The sequence below is a fragment of the Miniopterus schreibersii genome (genome assembly GCF_964146895.1).
Source record: "Miniopterus schreibersii genome assembly, chromosome: 9".
Lineage (NCBI taxonomy): Eukaryota > Metazoa > Chordata > Mammalia > Chiroptera > Miniopteridae > Miniopterus > Miniopterus schreibersii.
In genome coordinates this window covers 83,671,578-83,694,260 of record NC_138118.1, presented here as the reverse complement: position 1 = coordinate 83,694,260, position 22,683 = coordinate 83,671,578, and the positions used below count along the sequence as shown (strand labels likewise).

Genomic DNA, 22,683 nt, shown 5'->3' with positions numbered 1-22,683 from the left:
CGTGCAGAGAGGCTCCAGCTGGGCCCTGCCAGCCTCTGACGTGGCCCTGCATTCACGGGACTTTACAGGCGGTGACTCTTCACTGTCCACTCCTCTCCCTCCCTGCCCGGGAGGGACCCCAGGCCGAGGGGGTCCTAGAGAGAGGCAGCCTTCCGTTTCCCAGGGTCCAGCTCAGGAGGGATCGCCACCTCTTGCCACAGGCCCTGCGGGAGGGATGGACCGGCAGCCGTGGGTGACACTGACCTCCGCTCACACTGACCTTGTCCTGCCCAGGATGAGCTCACAGTCCTCCCTGCAGGCCTCAGGGTCACTTGGGGCCACTTTTTGAATTTCTGCGTCTCTCATGGAGGGGATTTTGGGGTCACACGTAGGCAGAGAGTCTTCAGTAAGTGCTGAGAGTGGCCCGGGAAGCTACAGAACAAACCAGAACCAGAGCAGGACTCAGGTGCACGTTTCCACATCCACCCTGCACCCTGGGGTGTCCTGGGGTGTCCGAGCCAGGCTGCTCCTGGGCACACACACTGACCTGAAACGTGGCTTCAGCCCCTCAATCCCCAGTTTGACCCCTGGGCTCCATCCTGAGCCCCAGTGACCAGACCCCCTGGGAAAGTCTGCACCTGCGGGATCCCCAGTCTGAGCTGGTACGTCAGGAGAGTTTCTGTCACAGCCGGTGCAGAGGACATGCCATCCTCACACCCTCTCCCGCTAGGACAAGATATGAGGCATTCTAGTTTTACATGTTTTAGATAGAAGTCCCTGGATTTGCACAGAGAACCGGGGCGGGGGGCCCATTCGGGGAGCAGCTGGGCCGGAGGGGAGAGGGAGGCAAAGGCCATCAGCTCTCCCGAGCCAGCACCCAGGACTCATCACAGACAGGCTCCCAGAGGCGGTGCCAATGGCCTGCGGTTTCCTGCACGTGGGTTGCCCAGAGTTTTCTCATTCGGTGTTTTTAGAAGTAAAGAGAGCTTCTCACCTGGGAGCTGCTTACCTCGCACGCACGGCCACGAGGGAGCTTCAGCTGTTTGAGGACGGGCGGGCCTATCAGGTAGCACGTTCCCCCGAGAGCCCCGGGCTGCAGGAAGGAAGAACCGGCCACACCGTGAGCCTGGAGCACCCGCCCCGGCAGACCGACAGCACGGCCCGGCCTCCACGTCAGAGTCAGAAGCCAGAATGGTCCTTCCCTCTCACAGCACTCTAAGGGTCCAACCAGCACCCTCAGGAGACAGCAGCTGCCTCCCAGTCTCCGCACTACATCCAAGTGAGCTCCTTTGACCTTTCCCTAAAGTTTCCCCCTTGGCCCGGCAGCCACACGGACTGCAGCCACGGTAGAGCGAGAACTGGGTTTGGGGGATGCAGGACTAAGTCATTTTTTTAAGGTAGAAAATAAGACAAGCAAGGATCAGGTTATTCTACAAAATGCATGTTCACTGTAACTTTTCCTTTAGAATGTGGGACAAGCTCGCTTCTTTCTGGAAGGTTCCTGGTGCTCCCATCTTAGCTGTTTCCTCTCTCCTGTTCCCGAGGTGCCCGTGGCCCTGTCACGGCACGTGGCACTCTGAAACAGCCTCCCACCCCTGCCGGCCACGGGCTCTGTGGACTGGCCACGCCCTGCGTCCACCGCCGCCTGGCGAACGCAGGGATCTGGGGAGGCTCGCGGGGCGAGGGTGAGGGCTGGGGCGAAGGTGTGCTGGGTACAGAGGGGACAGGATGTGCTGGGCCACGGGCACCCACTGTGGACAGCGCTGGCCCTCAGCCCAGGCATTCTAGAACCTACGGTGTGGCCCTCAGTACTTCTGACGACTTGCCCACCGCAAGGGGTCGGGAGCAGAGGGAAGCCCACCTGAGCGCCCGGTGAGCCGGCGGTGGGTGAGCCGTCCCGGTACAGGCCGTCCAGCAGCGTGGTCAGGCTCCAGTCCCACCAGGTGTCCACACCGCTCGGGCTGCTGGAGGCGCTCCTGGTACCTCTTAATAACAGAAACAAAAGTCACTTTCTCTGACACAAATGTCGGGCAGCCTGCAGTCATTACGCAGAAGCTGTCGCAGTGTGAGGCACAGAACACGAGCACGTGGCCCCCGAGCGCCCAGCAAGGGGACAGGTGGACTCGTTCCTCCGAAGGTTCACGCACTCGGTCACCCACTGAGCCAGCGTCACTGGGGACCCCTGCCTGCCGGGCTCTCCTCCGGGCGGAGGGGGGTGTGAGGAGAGTCAGACCCCTGCCCTCGTGGGGAAACACCACAAACAAATAAGCAAAACATGTTGGTGACAAGCATCCAGGAGAGGAAACTGAGCAGGGGACACGGACGTTTCAGCCGGACGGAAGGCAACGGAGGCGACCACAGGGACGCCTGAGGGAGACGTTCTGGGGGGAAGGCGAGGCGGAGGCCTGGACGGGCACCCGCGGGGGTGAGGGGGGTGGAGGCGGCTGAGGCAGGGGAGGGTCCCAGTGAGGCTGCGCATCCTGGGGGAACGTGTTCCACGCCCAGGTTGTGGCTCTGAGCCTGCGGTGCAAGCACCCGGGCACACGGGGCCACCGCACAGGAGTGAGCTCTGCTGCCCCACTGCGGAGGCCACGTTCACGGGGGACACGCGTCGGGGCTTCTCGAGCGGGAGGCAAGTAAACCAGCAAAGGCAGACTCGCCTCAGGCCAGGTTCCGCCTCCAGGGACACACAGCGCCACCTGCTGGCAGGAACCGCCCTGCGCAGGGCAGGGCTGAGAAGGGGGGGCTAGTGGAATCCCTGCTGTTTCTGCAAAGGGGGAGCCAGAAACCCCATTTCCTCTCACTGCTGGGACGCTTGCCTGTGACAGGGGGACCACTGAGCTATGGAGACGCGGGCTCGTGATCTGGGTGCCAGGTCCAGCCCGACTAGCGGGTCTTAAATCTACATCACCCCCATCATCTGGTTGGGTGTCAATCACCCTCTCTCACAGAAGATAAAATAAATGCCCTTAAATAACAGATAACAATAAATAGATTTGCCAGCCACCTACCTGTGCCAAAAAAAGTCAACGAAAATAATTTACATCAAAATAAATGGCTGAGTCCAAGGCAACCTGTTCCCAGAGGAGCTGCAAGGATGTGTGTGAATCTCCTCCAGGAAAAGTGAGCCGGGCGGCACCTCACGTCCCACCACCGAGGCCACAGGGAAGAACCACTGTGAACTCACGTCACACACTTCAGAGCCTGGACTCAAACGGCCTCAAAGGGCTCCTGCGCTAAACCTGTTCTACAGGTGAAAATCTGGCCGGACCACCAATCCCGTGGCCGTGGTCAGGGAGAGGAGCACCGCGTGTAGGCTGGGAGCGGAGAGGAGACACGGTGGTGCAAAGGTGGCCTGTGGGGGGAGCGTGCGGAGACTGCTCCTGTTTGTAGGTTCTTCCGTGTCTGCCTGCCATGAACATCTACTCATTTAACAGAAGGAAACAGTGAACACCTGAGAAGTTGCTGGGTGGGCGTGGGTCTGACAATACTCGATGTGGAGTCATTTACTGCGAATCGACAGCCTGTGACAAAAGCTCAGCTGTTTCCCCCAAACGGAACGGCGGCGACACCCTGTTTTGCCTCCGCATCTCGGCTCCCACTGCCTTGAAATACCAGTTTCACTATTTACCCAAATGAGATGCTATGCAGGTGCCCAAAGTCTGGGAAAGGAGGCCTCCCAGGACCAGCGGGGACACGTGTCCGGGGGATCTGACAGCCTCTCCACTTCCTGTGGGAGGCGTGAACAAGAGCCTTGCCTGGGTGACACGTCTCTAGAATGTGGATTAGGGGGCCCGGTGTGTCCCTTCCTCTCCATTTGCTCAGTAACAGCTCGGTGACCCCGCCTGGAGCCCCGACCCACGGCCCCTCCATGGGCACCCCCGGCCGTGAGCGCAGGGCTCCTCGCAGTTGCCCCGGGTCCGAGGGCTTACCCCCCGCCCCACCTGGTGAACGCGTCCCGGACGGCCTGGCGGAGGGAGTGTGCGCCCCGGGAGGCTGTCCCGCGGACTATGAGCAGGTGCAGGAGCAACATGAGGATGCACATGCCAGTGTCTCTGTAAGAAAGACATTTAAAATGAGCATTTTCACAGCCGCACGTGCAGACCCAGCCGGAGGCTTCTGGTGGGAGAGGCTCTTACACCCCTGGGTGGGGATGTTTGTAAAGGGGTGAAGTATGTGTTGAGGCTCATTCTTTTTTACACACTGACATCCAACTGTTCTGGCTCCATTTGTTAAATGAATTGCCTCTGGGCTTCTGTCAAAAGAATCAGCTGGGCGCGTTTGTGTGGGTCTGTTTCTGGGCTCCTGTCGTGTCCTGGTCTGCGTGTCCGTCCATCCCCGAGTCCACGGTGTCTGGGTTACGGGGCTTTATGCCGAGTCCTGAGGTGGGGCGGTGTGGGCCCGCTGACTGTTCTTTCTCAGGATTGCTTTGGCTCGTCCAGTTCCTTGCTTTCCACGTATGTTTTGGAATCAGTTTGTCAGTATCTACAGAAAAAGCTTCCGGGTTTCGGTCGGGGTTGTGCTGAATCTATAGGTCAAGCTGGAAAGAACTGACACCTGAGGATACCGAGTCTCCCATCAGTGAACTCAGTGTCTCCACTTCTTTAGAGCTTTGGTTTCTGTCATCAGTGTTTTGTGGTTTTCAGCACATGAGCTCCACGTTTTCTTTGACTTATATTTGCCTCATTTCTTAGGTGCTGCCCTGACCCAGGAGCCCCGGCCAGGAGTGAACATTTCCGCCCTTCTCGCCACCAGTCGCTTGCTCTGAAGGGGCAGCTGCCCAGAGCTCGGGGCCCCCGCCCACCTCAGCGCCGCCCGGGTGCGCGTCCGTCTTCTCATCCTCTCCCGGGTGACCCTGAGCCGGGCCGAAGATGGTGGACGCGCCCGGCGCAGGCGGCGAGCTCGCTGTCGTTCAGCCAGGACCTGGGGGCGAGAGAACCGTGAGCCTGGGGCAGTGTCACAGCCTTTGCACTCGGCCTGGGGTTGGGCCCCGCACACCAGGCTGCGGGGCAGCTGGCGGGAGGGGGGGAGACTGTTTACCACTCTGTCCCGTGCCCGTGGCCTCGTCGGCAGGGACCAGCTGGGCCCTCACAGTCTCGGCCACGTCCAGCTCTAGGGCAGTTCTCTCCCTGACCCTCAAAGGGGGGAAAGCCATTTGAAAGTGTGGACTTAGCAAGAAATGACCTTTGTTTTCCGTGGCCATAGCTGCCTGCTAGTCATTCCACAGAGCACAGGAGGCCCACGCAGGCCACGGGCACGTCCTCCTGGGGCCCTTACACCTTCCTCTCCTTTCTGTCATTCACATGGTCAGGACAACACTGCACATGATGGGGACAAATGGTATGAAAGGAGGGAGGAAAGAGGGGGGAAGGAGGGGGGAAGGAGGGAGTTTTCTGTGAGCCCACTGAAATGCAAATGGCCTCAAGTTCTCCAAAATCGTAGCCAAGAACCCCAGTTCTCATTTGCTCCAGTATTTTAAAATAAGCTGTTTTATTGGGGGTCTGGCTCCATGGGTCTGGGGTGAGGTGAGGGAGTGGACCTCACGAGTTCACCTGTCACCTGTGTGTAAAGGAGCCTAAGAAACGAGCGCACCCCCAGGTCCCCACAGATGTGGCTGAATGTGGATTCGGAGTGTGATTCAGACACCACGCCGAGGCCACGGGGGCTCTCTGCGCTCAGTGACCAGCATGGATCCCAGACCCGTCCTCACTCTCTCAAAGGTGCCTGTGCCGTGGGGATCGCCGCAGCGGGGGTCGTGGGCCGCCTGGGAGGAGAGCCCCTCCAGGTCCGCGTCCAGGCCCTCGGTGGCCTCTCGTAAAGACTCCATGAAGAAGCTTTCATCGTCCCTCCTCCTCCAAGCGATGCCCAGGGCTGCCAGGCCCACCTGCAGGGGACACAGGACACCACAGTCCTGTCTGCCCCACGGAGGTGCCTGCTCCTGCCAGGACCCTGAGGCCCAGCTCAGGTGCACAGGCCACCTGCCTTCAGCTCCCGGCCCACCCGCTGCCGAGTGGCCTCTCCAAGGCGCAGTGTCGAGAAAGCAGTGGGTGCCGAGGGCTGTGTGAGTCTGACTCACCCGCAGTTCAGCCCCACTTCCCTCTCTCTCGTCAGGCTGTGAAAAATGCTATAGTCCCCAACAGGTCGTCACCCCCCTCCCGGCCTCGCTCCACCCGAGGGCTGCCCACCATGAGTGGCTGGGTGACGAAGACGCAGCAGGTCACAGAGACGGTCAGCAGGCACAGCCACTGCGCACACTGCGTGGGGCCGAACCTGCCCAGGGACACAAGCCATCACCTCACCTGCCTGTGCTCAGGGCCCTGGGCTGGACGGGTGACTGTGGATGGAGGTGGGGGTGCTGGGGAAGGAGCAGTGGGGGGGCTCATTCTGCCCCATGGAGGGGGTGAGGTCTCTTCCTGCTCAGAGGGGACGTCAGCCACCCTGCAGCTGCTCAGTGGGAAAGAGAAAGGAGACCCATACAGACGGGGAGTGGAGATGGCTGGGGGGGTGGGGGGGGCAGTAACAGCAATAACAGTGGACTTCACATCTGCTGAGCCCGAGCAGGCCCAGGCCCCAAGCGAGCAGGCTCGCACAAAGGACGGCATTTGCTCCTGCTAAAACCCTACGAAATTGGCATCATCAGCCATAAATAACTCTCGCCATGGTTTAGGATGAGACAGCAGGAGCCACATTTGGGCCACACCTTACAAGTTCTCAGAAATGCAGGGGTTTTCTTATAAAGAGCAGACTTGCTGTCCAAAGGCCTAAGGATATCTTACAGCTCACCTGTATCCTATAAATCCTGTCCCCAAGCCGCAGGCCACGGAGATCGTCCCACAAATGGCCCATGCTGCAGAGCGCAACCACGGCAGCCACACCCTTGGCCACCGGGATGTGGCGAGTCCTTCAAACGCATGGCCGGGGCCTAAGGAAGAGAGAAAGAAGCAAGTGTGTGAACAGACCTCGCCATTTCCAACCATACCCAGAGTGGTCACTAATTTTGTGTCACCTTGACTGGGTCACACGGGGACCCAGACATTTAATTGACATTATCTGAGGGTGTCTGGGAGGGGGTTTCTGGATGAGCTTAACACATGAATCAGTGCACTGAGTAAAGCAGATTGCCCTCCCCAAAGTGGTGGGCCTCATCCAATCAGGTGAAGTAAGTCTGACCAGAACAAAAAGTCGACTTTCCCTGAGTAAGAGAGAATCCCACTGTCTGGTGGTTTTTGAACTGAGACATCCACTTTTCCTGTCTTTGGACATAAACTGGAACCTGGGGTTCTCCCTCAGGCCACCAGCACAGGCCTTGGCAACCCCTGTCCACAGAGCAGTGACATGGCCAGTGCCCAAACCTGGTGCTTGAGGGCCTGGGCAACCTGGAGCTGTGAGAACACTCTGCTTGTGTCCACGCCATGCAGGACATGGCAGGAAGGGCCGGGCGTGGCACACCCACCACCACTGTCACCTCGTAAACTGGGAACGCAGTGGTCGCACTTCTCCCTTGGAGGTGGCTGGACCAGGTCAGCCTCATGGGCCTCCGGCTGGGAGGATGGATGGGCTGCCCCATCGCCCCTGGTTGAGTTCTGGGCCTGGGCTCTCCCAGAGAGAACGGCCGATGTGTTTTGCTAGAAAAGACAAGGTCAGGATGAGGTTGTGCCCATGGAATACGGTGCCTTCCACAGCAATACCCTGTGAGCCTCTCGGGACGGAGTGGCCTGGCTGACCTCATCAAGCCTTAGACAGGGGATGGGCTCCGGGGAAGAGCAGGGCAGCTCAGGGCACTAATTATGAACAGGGTCCTCGCAGCCGAGAGTGACTATGCACCTGCCTCCGGGTGGCCACCAGGACCTGCTGAAGGACTGCTGGCCCAGAGCAGTGGGCTGGGTGGGGTGCGGGCGAAGGGCAGGCAGTCAGCTTGGTGTGGGGACAGGACAGCTCTGGACAGGACTGGAGGCAAGAGTGGCCGGGAACACAGGCTGGGGACAAGCGCCACACTCAGGAGTGGGGCTCTGAGCAGGGAGTTAGAGACCAGAGGCCACAGGAACCACGTGTGCTCACCACACTGCCACAGACAAGAGTCCCACTGGTGCTACAGTGTGACTGAGGCCTGAATGATGGGCACCCAGCAAGGGCAGATTCTCCTGTCCATTCACACCCCTCGCTGCCCAGAGTCTCTCCCGCTGGACCTGCCCACCTGCCCTGGCCCTCGGCCCAGCTCCTAGAATATCACCCCCATCCACATGTGGCTTCCAGTTCTACCAGCTGCACCCCTTCCCTTCTGGTCCCCACTGAGATTCCTGGACAGCTGCCCCGGGTCCCGGGTCCTGGGAGGCAGCCTTCTGTACCCACGGGCCCATGTGTACTTGCCGCCTGGGAGCATGGTGGCTCCTCAGCTCCCTCCCACCTGTACCCGACCATCGTGGCCAGACCACAGCCGAGAGGGGATGCTTAGGAGGCCTCACCATTAGGATTTTCAGAATGAGCTGCTTCACTGTGTTTACCTTGTGTGTTGTCTGTGAGCCTGGCGTCCTTCTATGGGACTCAGGGCCTGATTGGAAAAAAGCCAACTATAACCTCAAGGTGGGGAGTGGGGGCTCCTGGGGAGAGAGCCCTCCTCAGGAAACACTCTCCTGTCCGGTGACTCCCCTGGACGGGCCTTCCTGGGACACAGGACGGGCTGCAAGGACACTGCCACGGTGTGTGTGTGTGTGGGGGGGGCCTGGATGCCCTTAAAATAAATGTCCTGTAAACATATGGATTAAAGTTGGACATCCTCGTATGAACCGAGCAAATGGGAAGCAGCAGACACACTACAGCGTCCACCCCATGGGCTGGCCAGAAAGGGTCAGCCTGGTGGGACAGTGTCTGACCCTCCTATCTGACGTCACCGCTTTCCTGCTGCTGTGATTCTCAACCAAATAGAACATGTGCCCAGGTCTTCAGGTGCAGGCTCACCCTGCGCTGCTCCGGCTGGCGTGGCTCCCAGGGGCAGGCGTGGCTGCGCTTGGCGGGGCCCGTGGTCATCCTGCAGGGTGAAGACATGGTTCAGGGTGGGTGTCCCTGGGTCCTGCCCAGGACAGGGCCATACAGGTGGGACACAGGTACCTGGCTGAGCCTGAAGAGCAGCGACAAGAGCTGTGCCCCCGGAGAAGCCAGGAGGGTGCACAGGAAGCCCGTCCTGAAGGACCCAAGGGGGATGCTGGCGGGGCCAACACCCAGAGGGAGCTGCAGTGACGACAGTGAAATGTAACCTGAAGTCAGCGGGACTCAGAAGGCGGGGTGGTTTTAATCACACGTGCAGTCCCTGTGAACGCGTGTGTCCTGCTCCACCTGATTCTCCCTGACCTCGGGCCTCCCCCCTCAGGAGAAAAAAGAGAAATCGCTGGACATCCTGCTTCTCTCTTGCACAGATCCTTCTGGATGGAACAAAGGTTTGCCGCCTGCCCGCTTGACACTAGGTACGTTGCTAGTAAAGCTGGTCTAATCCTCATTACAACCCGACAAGAAGCCATCAATGTCCCCAAAGTGTCCTTAACACAGAGAGAAGCAGAGAGAAGATCAGACAACTGGTCGACCTTGGAGGAGCGGCCGACCTTAGGTTTCGTGGCCGTGGCTTCATACAGGGTGGACACAGCCGTCCCCTTCCTGCTACTCGGTGAGACTTCTTTACCTTCTTACAAATTCTACACACTTGTTCTTTTTAAAAAAGAATCTCCTGACCCCCTACTGTTCCAGTGAACGCTGAACTCTGGCGCCCCCTGTGGACGCACCGCCAAGCCCACCTGCGAGACGGCCCTGCACCACGTTCCCAGCCCTGGGGCCCATGAACGGCTGTGAGGTTGTCACAGAAGCAAACGTGACTATTCTCTCCACCCCACAGTGGTGCTGGGACCTGCCCTCGGGGAGGCAGGGGCTCCGTGCTAACTGCGAGCCCTGACTTAGGATTCGTCTGTCTCGTGGGGACCCTTAGACCAGAGCTGCCGTTGCAAACTGGCATCCCTCAGCCAGGTGTGGTCATCAGGACTGTTCTGTTTTATCGTCAGAGGTGTTTAAAATTTTGAACTAATTGCCAACATACAAGAAGCCAGAGCATTTTCATAGGACACCCCAGGCTGCTGCCCCTGGAGTGCCAGGCGGCCAGTGGCCCAGGACGTCCACATGGTGTCAGCCAGCGGCTGCCCCGTGGACCTCAGCTCCCGCCAAGCCCACGTCGCCACTGGCCTTGAGCACCCGGGTCCCTTCCCGGCTGTAACCCCCTCTGAGCACCGTGAACCTCACTAGCGCCTGAGTCAGGAGGGCGTCACCTGCAGGTTGGGACCCGGGAGCCTCTTTAAGGAAAGGGCGTCCCACCTGCTCGTGCCCCGCGGCGGTGGCCAGGGCGGCGAGGCAGGCGTAGGCGCACAGCAGGGCGAAGGCCACGCTGAGGCGCGGAGTGTGCAGGAGGCCCCTGCCCGAGGGCCGGCTGTGCGCGGAGGCCCACACGTGCAGGTCCTCCAGGAGCTCCGTGAACTTGGAAAACAGCAGCTGAAACAAACCACGGGAGGCTCAGGGCACCTGGCGTTTGTACAAACTGCACAGAATCCAGGCAGACGATCTGAGCGGGAGCTGGCTTCCTGCCTCTCCGGTCCCTGCCCCTCCACAGCCCCTCCACCCACCGCGCTCTCAGAGCCTGGACGCGCCCGGCCCCACCTCCCACCAGGCCCTGGAGCGCTGGGACCCTGTCTCCGCCTGGCCTGTGTCACCCTCGAGTGTCTCCACGCCCTTCTCTCCAGGCTGGTTTACAGACCCTGGCTGGTGACAGGTCACCTCTCTCCTTGGTGGTCCTAACAGACTCTAAACCCCTCAGGCTCAGCCCTTTCCCAGCACAGGTAAACCTCATGGGCTCTGAGCGCCCTGAGAGCCAGGAGGGGCCCCCCCAGGGTCCTCATCGCCCTGCAGCACAGCCACGCGGTGGGTGCCACGCCGCTCAGGGAACCACACGGACCCCAGAGTCCAGCTCACATAACGGCTGGTGCTCAGTCGCTCTCGAAAGCGCAGAAGGACAAACACGGACACCCGGGTTTAACTGGGTGAGAATCTGCCGCGGGCTGGCTGTCCGGGCTGGAGGAGGGTCCGGCCACAAGCACCACGCTTCCTTGGGACTGACTCACAGGACAGGTGTCTCTCCAAAGCTCTCGAGGAGCAGCGAGAATCGCACTGTGGCTGCGTGGCTGCTACGCTCACGTGGGAACGACGGCCTCTGGGACCTCACCCCTGGACCAGGCATCGATCTGGGTGCTGCGGCCGATTGAAAACCCTTTTCAAGTTTGTCATAAACACTTTCTCACTGAACTAGTGATGTCAGCCCGAGAACACCGAGATGGTGAGGCCGGGCTGTCACCTGCGGCGGGGCGGTGGGGACACGCCGGGGACATGTTGGGGAAGGGTCAGCTCTCAGCCCCCTGCGCCCGTGTGACCCCAGATACACAGAGCCACTGTCCAAGGGCTTCTACGCCATTTTCTGCTATGGAAACAAATGAAATAAAAATAAAAAACAGGGCACGGTGAGTCACGTGTGGCCTTCCGATGATGACGGTGGGAAGCTTCGTGAAGACCTGACTCTGAGAATCGGAGGGTGGCGTTCACGGCATCGTCACAGCTGCGCATCACGCGGGCCTGGGACCCGCCTGTCCCACAGGTTGGGGATTCTCGGTGACTTTTCTTTCCCTGACCCCTCCGCTCCTCTGTTTATCGGCTGCCTCGGTTTCCCAGGATATACTGAAAAGTCCTCCCCGAGCACCCGCCTGGACACCGCGGACCACAGGCAACCGTACAGCCTGCAGATGTCGTTACAGGTACAATGAAAGGGGAAGTGGGACTGCGATGACCGGCAGCGGGAGGCAGGCGGTCGGCCCCGCTGCGGAGACCTGTCTCATGTCAACCAGGACAGAACCAACGCCAAGCTCTGGGAGGAGGCCACGGCCCAGAGAAGCAGAGCCAGGCACCACGTCCTGCCGTGGCCGGGGCGCCCCCTGGGGACACAGATGCCACATACCTTCCGGAAGCCGAGGCCCCCGCGCAGGCAGACCAGCTCCCGCTCCACGCGGCCGTCCCGCCTGCCCGCGGCCAGCCAGCACTCGGCGGGGAAGAACCAGCCTCTGGAGCCCCCGCGTAGCTCCCGCACCATCACGTGGCTGACGAACCAGGCGGGAGAGGCCCCATGGCTGTCGTGCCACAGGCGGATCTTCCGGAGCTGGCCCAGCGGGGCCGGGGTGCTGGGGACACATGGCAGGTCATCAGCCACGGGCCCGGAGCCTGATTCTCACCCTCGCACCCTGGCTCATCCACGTTTAGTGACAGAAAACACAGTCAGTGGGAATTTCCTGGCATGTGGAGTCCATTCGTCCTTCCAGTCCCTCCATCCCTCTGTCCGTCCCTCACGTGAACGTGCCGCTTACTCGACCTCAGACACTGTGAAGACACGGAGCCTGTCCCTATGTCACCGCTGGTCCCGCTAGAAAGCTGGGCTGTGACCGGCCCCACCCGGCCCCACCGGCCTGCTTCCCGGACGGTGCGGGGGGAACAGTCCGAAACCTCAGGATGAAGGTGTGTCTGGAGTTCCGTTCAAACAGCGGCTTCTTGGGACAGGAGAGCTCCCTGGGGTCCGAAAGGCCACGCTCACCACACAGAACAACATAGACCTCGAAACAAAGGCACAGGGGTAAGAGCCCAAGTTCTGAACCTGTCACCCCAACAGTGCTGGGCGGGGTCTCCCTGAGCCTTCCTCCCAGCCATCCCCCCGACACCTCCATCCCCAAAGCTGCGCCCCACGTGGGCCCCTCGGCCTGTCCGGGGCAGACCCTGCCGGGCTGGGTCAGGAAAGGCCAGATGCCCCTCGATTCACCAGGCACGTGGTCGTCTCACGAGTGGGGCCCGGCCACTCGCAATGTGCGTCTCCCAGGACACCCACCCGGTCACCTTGGCAGTAAAGTGGGCGGGAGCCCGGAAGCCTGTGTCCACGACAACTGCGTACAGCTGGTGGCCGGGCGGCGTGTTCTCTTGCAGAAAAATGTAACCAGCTTTATTCTTCTCACGACGATCCACACGATTGCTTTTAGTCACCAAAAGTGCATAAAGAATCGTAAAAGCCACGATGAAAATACTGGGGAGCAGGTTTTCCGGGGGTCTGCAAATAAAGGAGAGGAATGAAGGGTGAAAACAAACATGTAGTCAGAGGCCGACCAATGCCCCACACGCTGGCTCACACGCAGGCACATATGCACACACTGGCTCACACCCCCCACACGCTGGCTCACACGCATGCACATAAGCACACACTGGCTCACACCCCCCACACACTGGCTCACACGCATGCACATATGCACACACTGGCTCACACCCCCCACACACTGGCTCACACGCAGGCACATATGCACACACTGGCTCACACCCCCCACACACTGGCTCACACGCATGCACATATGCACACACTGGCTCACACCCCCCACACACTGGCTCACATGCATGCACATATGCACACACTGGCTCACACCCCCCACACACTGGCTCACACGCATGCACATATGCACACACTGGCTCACACCCCCCACACACTGGCTCACATGCATGCACATATGCACACACTGGCTCACACCCCCCACACACTGGCTCACACGCATGCACATATGCACACACTGGCTCACACCCCCCACACACTGGCTCACACGCATGCACATATGCACACACTGGCTCACACCCCCCACACACTGGCTCACACGCATGCACATATGCACACACTGGCTCACACCCCCCACACACTGGCTCACACGCATGCACATATGCACACACTGGCTCACACCCCCCACACACTGGCTCACACGCATGCACATATGCACACACTGGCTCACCCCCACACACACACACTGGCTCACACGCATGCACATGTACACACGCACACGGCTAACACACACATGCACACTCACATGCACACACACTAATTCACACACACTGACTAATACACACGTGCAGTCACGCACACACATGGCTCACAGATATGTGCACACACATGCACACAGGGCTAACACATGCGCACACACCTGCAGGAGGGAGACCCCCCAGGGGTATCTGAAAGCCCCTAGAACCTGCTGTCCTCTGAGCCCGGTCCCTGGACCCCTGGAGGCCTGGGCACTACCAGCATCGGAGCCTCAGCGACTCGCTTAGCTAACTTATCGCTATCGGACCCGCGCACTCGTCTACGCAGCACTAAATACGATGGATTAAATCATCAGGCGGAGTCCCTGGGACATAAGTGGGAGGGAGCAGAACTCGACACCAGCACAGCAGACTGACCGACGCTCACGGGGGGACCCCATACGGCTCAGCAGCCTGGCAGCCGTGTGGGTGATGGACGGACAGATGATGGACTGCGGGTGGAGGGACGGGCGGATGGACGGTGGACGGATGAGGCAGCCGAGCTCCTGCCATGGCGTTCATGCTCTGCTTACCCACAGTTCAAACCTGAATATACTTGTTCTGTCCACACAGTGGCAACAGAGGGCGTTTTAGGCGTGTCCCCTGAAACGGGTCCGAGCACCTGCCGACACACCTGGGCAGCTGAGCGGTCGGGCTGACCTGGGTTTAGGGAGCGGGACTCACCCCTGGAACTGGGACAGGTCGCCCGTCTCGAAGCTGGTGTTCAGGTCTCTCCTCGAGACAGAGAAGGCGGTAAGGCGGCCCAGGCTGTGGTAGCTGGAGGGAGAGGCGGGTGAGTGCCGCGGGCGTCACAGGGCGCCGCGCTGGGTAAGGGCGGGCGGAGGCGACCCGTCCCAGTGGTTACAGTTCTCACCCAGACCCAGTTTAAAGGGTCAGCTAACGAGAGAGACACGTGGGCCCCGAGGACGCAGCGGACGCCTCCCATCTGCGTCTGTGCCACGGCTTCGAGGCCACGGGCGCCGCTGTCCTCGCCACGGACCTGGGGGGCCTGGTGCAGACATTGCCGCGACACCCCCCACAACCACATTGAGGGGCGGGCACAGGGGTCGCAGGGGGAGGCGGGGGGAGCAGAGGCCCCGCCCGGCTGCAGAGACCATCGGGGGCACAGAGCGGACCCACAGGGGTCTACCATTCCCCCATCACCTCGTGTGTCCCAGTCACCGAGCGGGACCCACGTCCCCTGGGGAGGGCTGGGAACCTCCCGACCCCACTCCCTGGAGGCTGCCGCTCGCAGGGACAGACACACCGCCGGGGGCACACCGACGGCTCCGTCTCACAGGGGACAAGGCCAGGCCGGCGCCAGGGCCGGGCCAGACGGGGGAGACACGCAGTCACTGCGCCCCCACGTCCGTCTCCGCCCCGCGCCTACCTGCAGTTCACCTTTCCCGGGGCGGCTCCCGGCTGCGGCGAGAAGCTCTCGGGCCCCCGGCGCCGCGTGTCCCACAGCAGGCAGCGGGCCCCCTGCAGACGCACCGTGTAGTTCACGGCCTCGGCCAGGTGCTTGTTCGGCGGGACCCTGTCAAAGTCGGCGTCCAGCAGGGAGAGGTACCCCCAGGCGGGGCCTGAGGGTAGAAACCAACCCAGGCGTCTCCACCTGAAGTTCACAAAGAGCCACAGCCCACCCCCAGGCGGCGGGGCAGCGGGCTCAGGGCTGGGCACAGCGGCACCGCGAGGCCCGCGCGTCCCGGCCGAGGCCCCGGCACGCGGACACCGACCTTCCGGCGTCGCAGCCGGCACGGAGACGTGTGCCGTGAGCCCCGCCCAGACGTGCACCTGCTTCACCAGGAAGTCCGTGGGCGTCGGCTTCTCCCGGAACCTGGGGACAAGCGCGAGGCCGTGACGTCGCCTCCTGCCGGGTTCTCCTCTCAGAGACTCCGCCAGGCGATTCTGCGCAGGGAGGCGGCGGGGCCTCCCCGGCCCTGTGACAGTCACGCCCCAGTTCACTAAGAATCAACGCCGAGCCCGGCCGGGCGGGGCTCAGCGGGTGAGCGTCGACCTGGGATCCAGGGGATCGGGGTTCGGTTCCCCGTCGGGGCACAGGCCCGGGTTGTGGGCTCGGTCAGTGACTCTCTCATCATGGATGTTTCTGTCTCTCTCTCTCCCTCTCCTTTCCTCTCTCTGAGATCAATAAAGATATATTTTTTAAAAAGAATAAACACTGAGCCCTGGTCGGGGCAGGGCCATCCTGCACCCCAAAAGGCCGCGGGCTCCATCCCCGGCCTGGGGGCGAACGGGAGGCAGCCGATCGATGTTTCTCTCTCACTTTAATGTCTCTCTCTCCCCCTCGCTCTCTCTGTGAAATCAATAAAACATATCCTAGGCGATGATTAAAAAAAAAGTGCGATTTCACTCAGGAGACGCTCTCCCGGGCGCGTCCCCGCTCGACCGGCCCCCCGGCCCACGCACCTCACCAGCAGCAGCACCGGGAAAGCTCTGGCGAGGGGCTGGGAGAACTCCACCCGGATCTGCAGGGACTCCGGGGGCGCCGCAGAGAGCCCGGCGAAGCGGTGGACGTTCACTCTGCCCCGGAGCAGCACCGACGCCGTGCGGTCCCTCCCGTCACCCTGTGGGCACGCGGAGGGCAAGCGACGCCGGCCTTTGGAAGAGCTCGGGCGTCACCCGTCGCCTGACCCAGCCGAGGGGACCGGGCAGGGCCGTCCTTACCGGGCCGCCTTCCTCCCCAAACTCCACGGTCAGGGGCGTCCGCAGCCGCCGTCTGCCGAGGGGCCTCCGGCTGGAGCAGCAGTGAAGGGACAGGGCCAGCAGAGCGTCGGCCTGGGGACAGGGGCCGCGCACAGCGGTGACGCCCGCCAGGCCGCTGCTGCCCCATCGGGCAAACACAGCGGCTCCCCGGTCCGAGGGCAGGACTTGGGGCGGGCGGGGGCCGGGGCCGGGGTGAGGCTTCGTTTGCACCGCTCTTATCAAGTTAATTATTCTTAAAGTTTGTTAAACTATTTTATTTTTTGCTCTAAAAGCTCGTATGAGAGATGGAGCTGCGGAGGGATGACGGGCTGAGAGGTGCCCAGGGGCCCGCGGGCACCGCCGAGCGGCGGGCTGTGAGTGTCATGCAAGAACGCCCGCCGGGGGCCGGGCCGGGCCTGGGCCGCTCCCGGACGTCTGGACACACTGAACGGACAGTAACTGCTCTGCGTTTCTTCCTGTGCGAGATCTCCCAGCGCCACTAAAACCCCCCGATGGGCACGACTCATGGGCTACGCCTGGATTCTCTGGATTCATTCCAGTAACCGGTGGGCTGACCCTCCGCCCACAGCAGAGGCGCCCCTGGTCCCCCTTCACCACCAAGGCACAGCCGCTGGGCCTGAGAGGTGGCGCCGGGCGGGGGGGGAGGGCGGGGGGCACCTGCCCTGGGGTACCTGGCGGGGGGCACCTGCCCTGGGGTACCTGGCGGGGGGCGCGGCCCCGCGGGGAGGAGCGGCTGCTCAGGAGCAGGAGCTGGCTGACGTAGCAGGGGCTCCGCGGCTCCGGCCCGGCCAGGTCTGCGGGGAAGCGCACCCGGACGGCGCCCAGGCTCTGCAGGGAGCTCCGAGGGTGGCGATGGAGCCGCGCGTGGACCTGCGTCCGCCCTGTGCTCAGGTGGAGCTGGTGCTGGCCCCCGGGGGGTGGGCAGCCCTGCAACAGCCCCGGGCCAGGCGCTGACGGGCGGGGTCAGCCTCCGGGTCAGGCGGAAAGGGCTGGGAAGGCCCCGGGAGGGGGATAAGCGGGGACGGAGGAGACACGGACGCTTCTGGAAGGAACCCATTTAACCCCCATGGTCCCTGCAGCGGAAACACACGAAGTAACCGCCGTTCCCGCAGCAGGGACCCGCCAGCAGCTGCTCTTCGCGCTGACATGTGAGCGACCGGCCGTGTGACTCCCACGTTCCTCGGGGGCAGTTTCCACGTCCCGCACGGAAACCCACCCAAGCCCGTGTTTCCCAGGAGGGCAGTGTACCCCCAGCGCGTCCGAGATGACCTGGGCCCCTTCCTCCAGCAAGCGGCCCCAGCTCCTCCACGGATGGTGGCCCGTGACCTCCAGGACCCCGGACGCGAGGAGGACCAGTCCCCGCACCACGGCGCACGTGGGGAGCCGGCGCGGGGCCAGCAGCGAGCGGGCGTGTCCGAGGATGAGGGAGGCGCTCGCGAGGCTCAGCTGCGTGGAGACAGCGGGCGATGAGGCGGTTCTCGGGCTCGGCCGCCCCTCCCGTCGCCTCTGGGGAGTGAAACCACGAGCCAGGGCTCCGGGTTCGAGTCCAACCTCACGGGGGACAATTCACTCCCGAGTCAGTCCCCTGACCCGTGAAATGACCCGAGAAGAACAAACGGTCTCTGCAAAGTAACCTCCCTCAGTCAACCTGCCGGGGCCACTTGCTGAAGAAAGTCGCTCGGAACTGCGAGCGTGATCTTCTGTCTAAACCGAACCCGCTGCGGTGTCCAGGCTGCCGAGCCGGGAAGTCCCTCCCGGGGACGCGGGCGAGTTCCTAGGGCAAGTCCTGTCTCCAGCCCGAGCGTCAAACCTGCCCGCGGGGCTCGCTCCTCCCGGCTGACCGAGGTCCCCAAATGCAGGGGAGCCCTGGGCGGGGACTCACCCTGCTGGGGAAGCGCAGGAGGCCCCGCAGCACGCGGACAGAGTCGGCCACTTCCTCCTGACCCGCGGAAACGGCAAACCCGGGAAAAGACAGGCGGGAGAGAGGGAGTCAGCGCGTCCGTCTGTCGAGTGAACCGGCCGGGCTGGTCCGGGAGCCTCGGGAGCAGGCCAGGGCCACGCATGCGAGGAGCGCGGCCGGACACCCGGTCTCAGCGCCGGGTGATTGTGTGTCACAGGCCGGGCGGCCGGCTAGCGAGTCTCAGTCCCTGCTGCACAGACAGACTTACGGACACAGAACTCGCCCCGCTCGGGGGATCCCGGCCGTACCTGGTCCCGGGAAGCTAATCCGCACACTGAAGAAATGAGCGCGTCCTGGAAGCGCGCCCACTGGCCGCAGGAGGGACCCCCGCCCCCCTCGGCCCAGCGGCTCAGGGCCGCGGCGGTCACGGCGACGTAGTTCCTGATTTCCGCCTCGCCGCCCATCAGCTGCAGGCTGGAGAGGTGTCTCAGGCTGGAATTGTACCTGAAGGGGACAGAGGTGCCAGGGTCGCCCAGCACACTCGGGACGCTTCGGCCCGTCCGCCCGAGCGTGGTCTGCGCCACGGGAACTCCTCTGGGTGGGTCGGGGCGGAAAGGGAACGACTCAGAGAAGAGCCGGTCTGTGCAGAGGAAATGAAAAGGCACAGGGAGGAGGGACATCGAGATCCCATGAAACGCCTTTATCAGAACCGCGCGGGGACCGGGAGCCACAGAGTGACGCAGAAACGGCAGGTGAAGGGAGGCGGTGCCGAGCTCGGCAAGGAGACACAGCGGCCCCGAGCACGAGCGTGAAGCCCGAGCAGACGTCGGGGACCCGGCGGCAGGGCCCGGGCCCCACCGGGGACACAGACGGGCCTCACTCACACGTCCTCGCCGGGGCAGGGGTCCCCACGGACACGGGGCAGCACCGTCACGGCCACGGTGCAGGGCTGCGTCCGGGAGCCTTCGCTGTCGCTGATCACGGTGGACACCAGGACTGGAAGGGACGGGGCGGGGAGGGTCAGCGCCCGTGTTGGCGGAGACGCGTCTCCGAGCGCCAATGGCAACGGAGATGGGAGGTCGGGGGACAGACCTCTGCTGGCCTGTCTGTGTGCCTGGGTGGCCAAGAGGCCACAGTGACCAGAACTGGCCCTGCCTCAACCTCCCTGCCCGCTCGCGAGTCCAGTCACGTTAGAAACGTTACGAGAGCAAAGCCAGGCCTGCGGCCCAGAGAGGGAGGGGACACAGGCCCTGAGGTGCAGGGTCCCCGCGGCTCTACTTGGACCAGACGCGAGTGAGGACCGAGGGCAACGCCCGCCCTCCCCGCTCCTCTCGGCGGGAGACCGAGATTCGGCTCCTCTACAAACGCGAGTTTCATCCGCGAGGAAGGACAGCCTGGTCTCCATACACACAGAACGGCCCTGGCGTTTTATCACTTACATACTTCAGACGTCAGAATTTATTGACATTAATAATATTCTTTCTGCACCGAAAAGTAGGCAATCGAACTGAAAAGTGTTAAACTTGTTGGATGAGTACATAATAATTTGTGGTTTTAATTTTTGGAAACCAGGGGAAATGTTTGGAGCCGTAAGTGAGCGTCGCCCGCGCCCAGGTCGGCGGGTGACTCACCCTGGTAGCCATCCCCGGGCTCCCCAGCCGGCAGCGAGAAGTAGTGCTGGGCGTCGGTCCCGCGGTAGAGGGTGTGCTGGGGGCCGCCTCCTATCCGGTAACTGAATTCATAGCGGAAGTCCTGCGATCGCCCCACAGGGGACAAATTTATCACCCCGACAAGTGTTCACACCCAGTCCTCACCCCGCCTGCGGGCTGGCTGCAGACGGGCTCCGGGGGGTACAACAGGCCCCCCCAGTGCGCACGCAGGTGGTGACCCCCCGCCCCAGGGCCCCTCTTGTCCATGGAGCCCAGAGGACGCCCCGCGGCCGCACCGGTCACTCGGGGTTGTGGGCTCTCCCGGCCGGGACCTGGGACCATCACAGATGCTTCCTTGGGTGGGGGACGGGGTTGGGACGGGGGCACTTGTGGGAAACACTTGGCCTCAGACGGGGCATCTGAGGGGGCAGCAGGGAGGGCCAGGGCCAGGCCTCCTGAGGATGCACACGGGGGGGACTCTAGGGGGCCGCCCCCCAGGATGTGGGAGAGGAGCAGGCGTCTGTCCACACTGACAGGCTGGCCCCGTCCCCAGGAGGACGTGTGCGCCCCAAGCACTTCATCGCAGAGCCCGTGTGACCTCCGTCCTCGGGACGGACTCGGGGCTCCCGTCCTCACCGGTCTCCCCGCCATGCAGAACACGCCGAAGATGGTGTCGGCCTCGAGGCCGCGGGGGGGCTGCACCTGGCAGGCCATGTTCTCCGGGGCAGGGTTCACGGTCACGTACAGCTGAGCTTTCCCTAGAAGGCTGGGCCCCGAAGCTGCAGGGAAGAGAGAGGGCGACACCCCCCTGGGGCGACAGCAGACCCTTGTGGTCCCCAGACCTGCAGAGCCGGCGTCCCTGAGAACGCGCGAGAACTGTGACCCCTGGGCCCACCTGACCCCTGGGTCAGACGTGGGGGGCCAGGCACCTGCGTCAGGAGGTCCTCCGGGGGACTTGGTGGCACCTGGGTCCAGGACCCCTGCCGTGGGGCACCCACGGAGGTAGCGCCGTTTTCTGGGTGCTCCCTCACTGGGGTGGCCATGCCCGAGGCCGCGGGTGGACGAGACAGACCCGGTCCCCACCTGGGAGCCAGGCGGCGGCCTCGCCGGCAGAGCCCGCACTCAGCAAATCGAACCCGTCCGCTCCCGCTGGGCAGAGCCGGGTCGGGGACCACGCGAGGGCCGCCCGGCTGACTCCACGGCTCTGACAGGGTCTCGTATTAGGCTTCTATTAGCTGCGCTAACATTGCAAATATTCCCTGTGATTCCACACAGCGTTCAAAATCAGTGTCGAAAATAAATATTCCCTAGCCCTGGCCGCATTTGTCCAGTGGTTCGAGCGTCAGCCCAGAGACGGAAGGTCCCGGGTCCGATTCTGGCTCCACCCCAGCCCGGCCGGGGCGCCTGCAGGAGGCAGCCAGTCGATGTCTCTCTCTCTCCATCCCTCCCTCCCTCCCACTCTCTCGGAGAATCAGTGGGAAAATATCCTTGTTGAGGATTTTTTAAAATAGTAATAAATAAATAATAAGTGTTCTCTAAAACGCGTAACTGTTCCTAACGACTAAGGTTTTATTTTCCATTTTCTGCTGCTGTTAACTACCCACAGTGACGATCCTCATACATGAAGCTGTTTTTCACTTTCGATGTCTTTTCCTTGGGATAAATTACCGGCATGAGTTACGAGAGTTAAACTAACACGTCGCCGGGGCTGGCGCTCACCCTGACAGCAGGCCCCTCCCCGGGCGCCACGTACCCACCGCGGCCTGCAGGACGTACGTCCCTCCGGGGCTCAGTGAGTACGGCTTCACCGTCAGCGTCTGTCCCGTGACCCCTACCGAAAAGGAGGGCGGCAGAGACCCCTGGTCAGGGCACCCGAAGGACGGTGGGCCAGACACACCCCTTCAGGGCGGCGGCCGAGGTCCTCCAGTCCAGGAGCAGGTGCAGGACACAGGGAGGGGCTGGTGTCTGAGCCTCTGGAACAGCTTGGGGTCCAGGGCAAGGGGGGCTCATACCGGACGACGTGTAGCCACGGAAGACGGCTCGGCTCACGGGGGACTTGGGCCAGTCGACCAGGAGCGTGGGCCCGGCGCCGGCCGTGGGGAGGAAGGGGCCCACCAGGTTGTCCCCATCACCACGGCTCTCGTCCGCTCCGGCACTTTGTCCTGGCCCTGGGAGGTGGAAGCTGGTCCCTGGGAGACAGGCCAGGCCGATCACGGGTAAGACGAGAGTGGTCATGGTCTAGAAGCGGTCATGGCTCGGGGCGGGATCAGTACTATTTCCGCCATCTCTGCGCCCCGCTTGTCTAAACGTCTCCGGCTACACGTGGCCGAGGGGGGGCGGGCGAGCAGACGGGAGCGGGGATGGGACTCGGGCTCCAGGAGAGAGGCCACACCCCAGACTCACAGTCACCCGGCTGCCGGCCTCCCGACGACACTGCTTCTTGGATGTCACCGTAATCAGCTTCAACACCTGCACAGGACA

General features: G+C 62.5%; 1 protein-coding gene across 1 annotated transcript in view; it reads right to left on the bottom strand.

Moving 5' to 3' along the window:
* The window catches only part of PKD1L1 (polycystin 1 like 1, transient receptor potential channel interacting), a gene marked incomplete at both ends in the record, with an annotated part of 44,302 nt that overhangs the window by 12,863 nt on the left and 8,756 nt on the right, over nt 1-22,683 (bottom strand). The window contains 30 exons of the mRNA XM_081146990.1: nt 260-411; nt 989-1,072; nt 1,841-1,964; nt 3,924-4,034; nt 4,784-4,902; nt 5,690-5,863; nt 6,165-6,249; nt 6,763-6,901; nt 7,433-7,604; nt 8,935-9,004; nt 9,068-9,204; nt 10,330-10,503; nt 12,014-12,233; nt 12,553-12,659; nt 12,937-13,144; nt 14,614-14,697; nt 15,320-15,512; nt 15,666-15,766; nt 16,357-16,514; nt 16,615-16,725; nt 17,353-17,580; nt 17,902-18,099; nt 18,536-18,592; nt 18,862-19,057; nt 19,438-19,549; nt 20,185-20,305; nt 20,839-20,981; nt 21,956-22,033; nt 22,215-22,391; nt 22,606-22,671. Coding sequence (XP_081003116.1) covers nt 260-411; nt 989-1,072; nt 1,841-1,964; nt 3,924-4,034; nt 4,784-4,902; nt 5,690-5,863; nt 6,165-6,249; nt 6,763-6,901; nt 7,433-7,604; nt 8,935-9,004; nt 9,068-9,204; nt 10,330-10,503; nt 12,014-12,233; nt 12,553-12,659; nt 12,937-13,144; nt 14,614-14,697; nt 15,320-15,512; nt 15,666-15,766; nt 16,357-16,514; nt 16,615-16,725; nt 17,353-17,580; nt 17,902-18,099; nt 18,536-18,592; nt 18,862-19,057; nt 19,438-19,549; nt 20,185-20,305; nt 20,839-20,981; nt 21,956-22,033; nt 22,215-22,391; nt 22,606-22,671 — 4,099 coding nt within the window. The remainder of the gene's footprint in view (nt 1-259; nt 412-988; nt 1,073-1,840; nt 1,965-3,923; nt 4,035-4,783; nt 4,903-5,689; nt 5,864-6,164; nt 6,250-6,762; nt 6,902-7,432; nt 7,605-8,934; nt 9,005-9,067; nt 9,205-10,329; nt 10,504-12,013; nt 12,234-12,552; nt 12,660-12,936; nt 13,145-14,613; nt 14,698-15,319; nt 15,513-15,665; nt 15,767-16,356; nt 16,515-16,614; nt 16,726-17,352; nt 17,581-17,901; nt 18,100-18,535; nt 18,593-18,861; nt 19,058-19,437; nt 19,550-20,184; nt 20,306-20,838; nt 20,982-21,955; nt 22,034-22,214; nt 22,392-22,605; nt 22,672-22,683) is intronic.